At 50.2% G+C, this 2,500-nt stretch overlaps 1 protein-coding gene across 2 annotated transcripts in view; it reads left to right on the forward strand.

Moving 5' to 3' along the window:
* The window catches only part of fhip2b (FHF complex subunit HOOK interacting protein 2B), a 26,157-nt gene that overhangs the window by 10,045 nt on the left and 13,612 nt on the right, over positions 1-2,500 (forward strand). For both annotated transcript variants that reach the window (XR_006098067.1, XM_042420719.1), the window contains exons 10-11: positions 1,200-1,276; positions 1,452-1,608. Coding sequence is in view for 1 of the 2 variants with exons in the window: in XM_042420719.1 (XP_042276653.1) it covers positions 1,200-1,276; positions 1,452-1,608 (234 nt within the window). In the remaining variant the exon portion in view is untranslated. The remainder of the gene's footprint in view (positions 1-1,199; positions 1,277-1,451; positions 1,609-2,500) is intronic.

The following is a 2,500-nucleotide window of genomic DNA, read 5'->3' on the forward strand; positions in this document are numbered from 1 at the left end:
TACTACAGTAAATACTAATACTACTGCAAGTGTAAAAACTACAATAACTGTTACTACTAAAACATCATGTAGATGGTTTCTGCATCTCTTCAGACAAAGCAGGATCACGTGATGCCGGATCTCGTGATGCCGGATCTCGTGATGCCGGATCACGTGATGTTGGATCTCGTGATGCCGGATCACGTGATGTTGGATCTCGTGATGCCGGATCTCGTGATGCCGGATCTCGTGATGCCGGATCACGTGATGTTGGATCTCGTGATGCCGGATCACGTGATGCCGGATCACGTGATGCCGGATCACGTGATGTTGGATCTCGTGATGCCGGATCACGTGATGTTGGATCACGTGATGCCGGATCACGTGATGCCGGATCACGTGATGCCGGATCACGTGATGTTGGATCTCGTGATGCCGGATCTCGTGATGCCGGATCTCGTGATGCCGGATCACGTGATGTTGGATCTCGTGATGCCGGATCACGTGATGTTGGATCACATGATGCAGGATCACATGATGTTGGATCACATGATGTTGGATCTCGTGATGCCGGATCACGTGATGCCGGATCACGTGATGTTGGATCACGTGATGCCGGATCACGTGATGTTGGATCACGTGATGCCGGATCACATGACGCTTTAACAGAAGCGTAGCATTAGCAGCGAGCTAACTGTCTGCAGAGTGAAGCCTGGTTTACTGGAGACCAGGATCATCTGTTGAATATCAAACTGGTTCCAGCTGGTTTATTAGTGCAGGATGTTGGTGGTTAAGCAGGTTTCATGGTTTCCCGCCAACAGAAGCTCTGCTGCAGCGTCTCAGTGACTCTCCAACCCCAGACCGACGAGTCGAATCAGCAGAACGTTCATAGAACAAACTGAAACATCTTCAAGCTGCAAAGATCAATTAATTGATTAATGTGTGTGTGTGTGTGTGTGTGTGTGTGTGCGTGCGTGTATGTGTGTGTGTGTGTGCGTGTGTGTGTGTGTGCGTGTGTGTGTGTGTGTGTGCGTGTGTGTGTGTGTGTGCGTGTGTGTGTGTGTGTGTGCGTGTGTGTGTGTATGTGCGTGTGTGTGTGTGTGTGTGCGTGTGTATGTGTGTGTGTGCGTGTATGTGTGTGCGTGTATGTGTGTGTGTGTGTATGTGTGTGTGTGTGTGTCTATGTGTGTGCGTGCGTGCGTGTGTGTGTGTGTGTGCAGGTGTTAGCGGTGCAGGTAGCTCGGTGTGTTCGTCAGTCCTGGTTGGTGGACGTCCTTCAGCCTCAGCTGCAGAACACGTAAGTGTCATCATCACCTCACCTGAGCTTTAACTCACCTGGCTGCAGTGATGTCACACTGTACTGCAGGACACTGTGACATCACTTCTGGGTGTGGTCAGAGCCATGTCTAAACCCCGCCCCTCCATCATCAGCCCGTTCCTGTCTGACGTGCAGGTGTGTTTGTCTCTTCCAGGTGTGAGCAGGTCGTCCTCTTGTCCACCTCCGTCCTCTGCGCCGCCGTCAGACTCGTCCAATCAGCGTCTCTACTGGATCAGCTGATCCACTTCCTGCTGAGGACGCACACGCTGACACACCTGCTGCTGCAGCGCTGCGACCACATCTCTGACCAGGTGAGACAGGTACACACACAGATAACAGACAGACAGGTACACACACAGACAGGTAACAGACAGACAGGTAACAGACAGACAGGTACACACACAGACAGATAACAGACACACAGACAGGTAACAGACAGACAGGTGACAGACAGACAGGTACACACACAGACAGGTACACACACAGACAGGTAACAGACAGACAGATAACAGACACACAGACAGGTAACAGACAGACAGGTGACAGACAGACAGGTACACACACAGACAGGTACACACACAGACAGGTACACACACAGACAGATAACAGACACACAGACAGGTAACAGACAGACAGATAACAGACAGACAGGTACACAGACAGACAGGTAACAGACACACAGACAGGTACACAGACAGACAGATAACAGACAGACAGGTACACACACAGATAACAGACAGACAGGTACACACACAGACAGGTAACAGACAGACAGGTAACAGACAGACAGGTGACAGACAGACAGGTACACACACAGACAGGTACACACACAGATAGATAACAGACACACAGACAGGTAACAGACAGACAGGTGACAGACAGACAGGTACACACACAGACAGGTACACACACAGACAGGTAACAGACAGACAGATAACAGACACACAGACAGGTAACAGACAGACAGGTGACAGACAGACAGGTACACACACAGACAGGTACACACACAGACAGATAACAGACACACAGACAGGTAACAGACAGACAGATAACAGACAGACAGGTACACAGACAGACAGGTAACAGACACACAGACAGGTAACAGACAGACAGATAACAGACAGACAGGTACACAGACAGACAGGTAACAGACACACAGACAGGTACACAGACAGACAGATAACAGACAGACAGGTACATAGA

This window comes from Thunnus maccoyii, chromosome 9 (assembly GCF_910596095.1).
Source record: "Thunnus maccoyii chromosome 9, fThuMac1.1, whole genome shotgun sequence".
Taxonomy (NCBI): Eukaryota; Metazoa; Chordata; class Actinopteri; order Scombriformes; family Scombridae; genus Thunnus; species Thunnus maccoyii.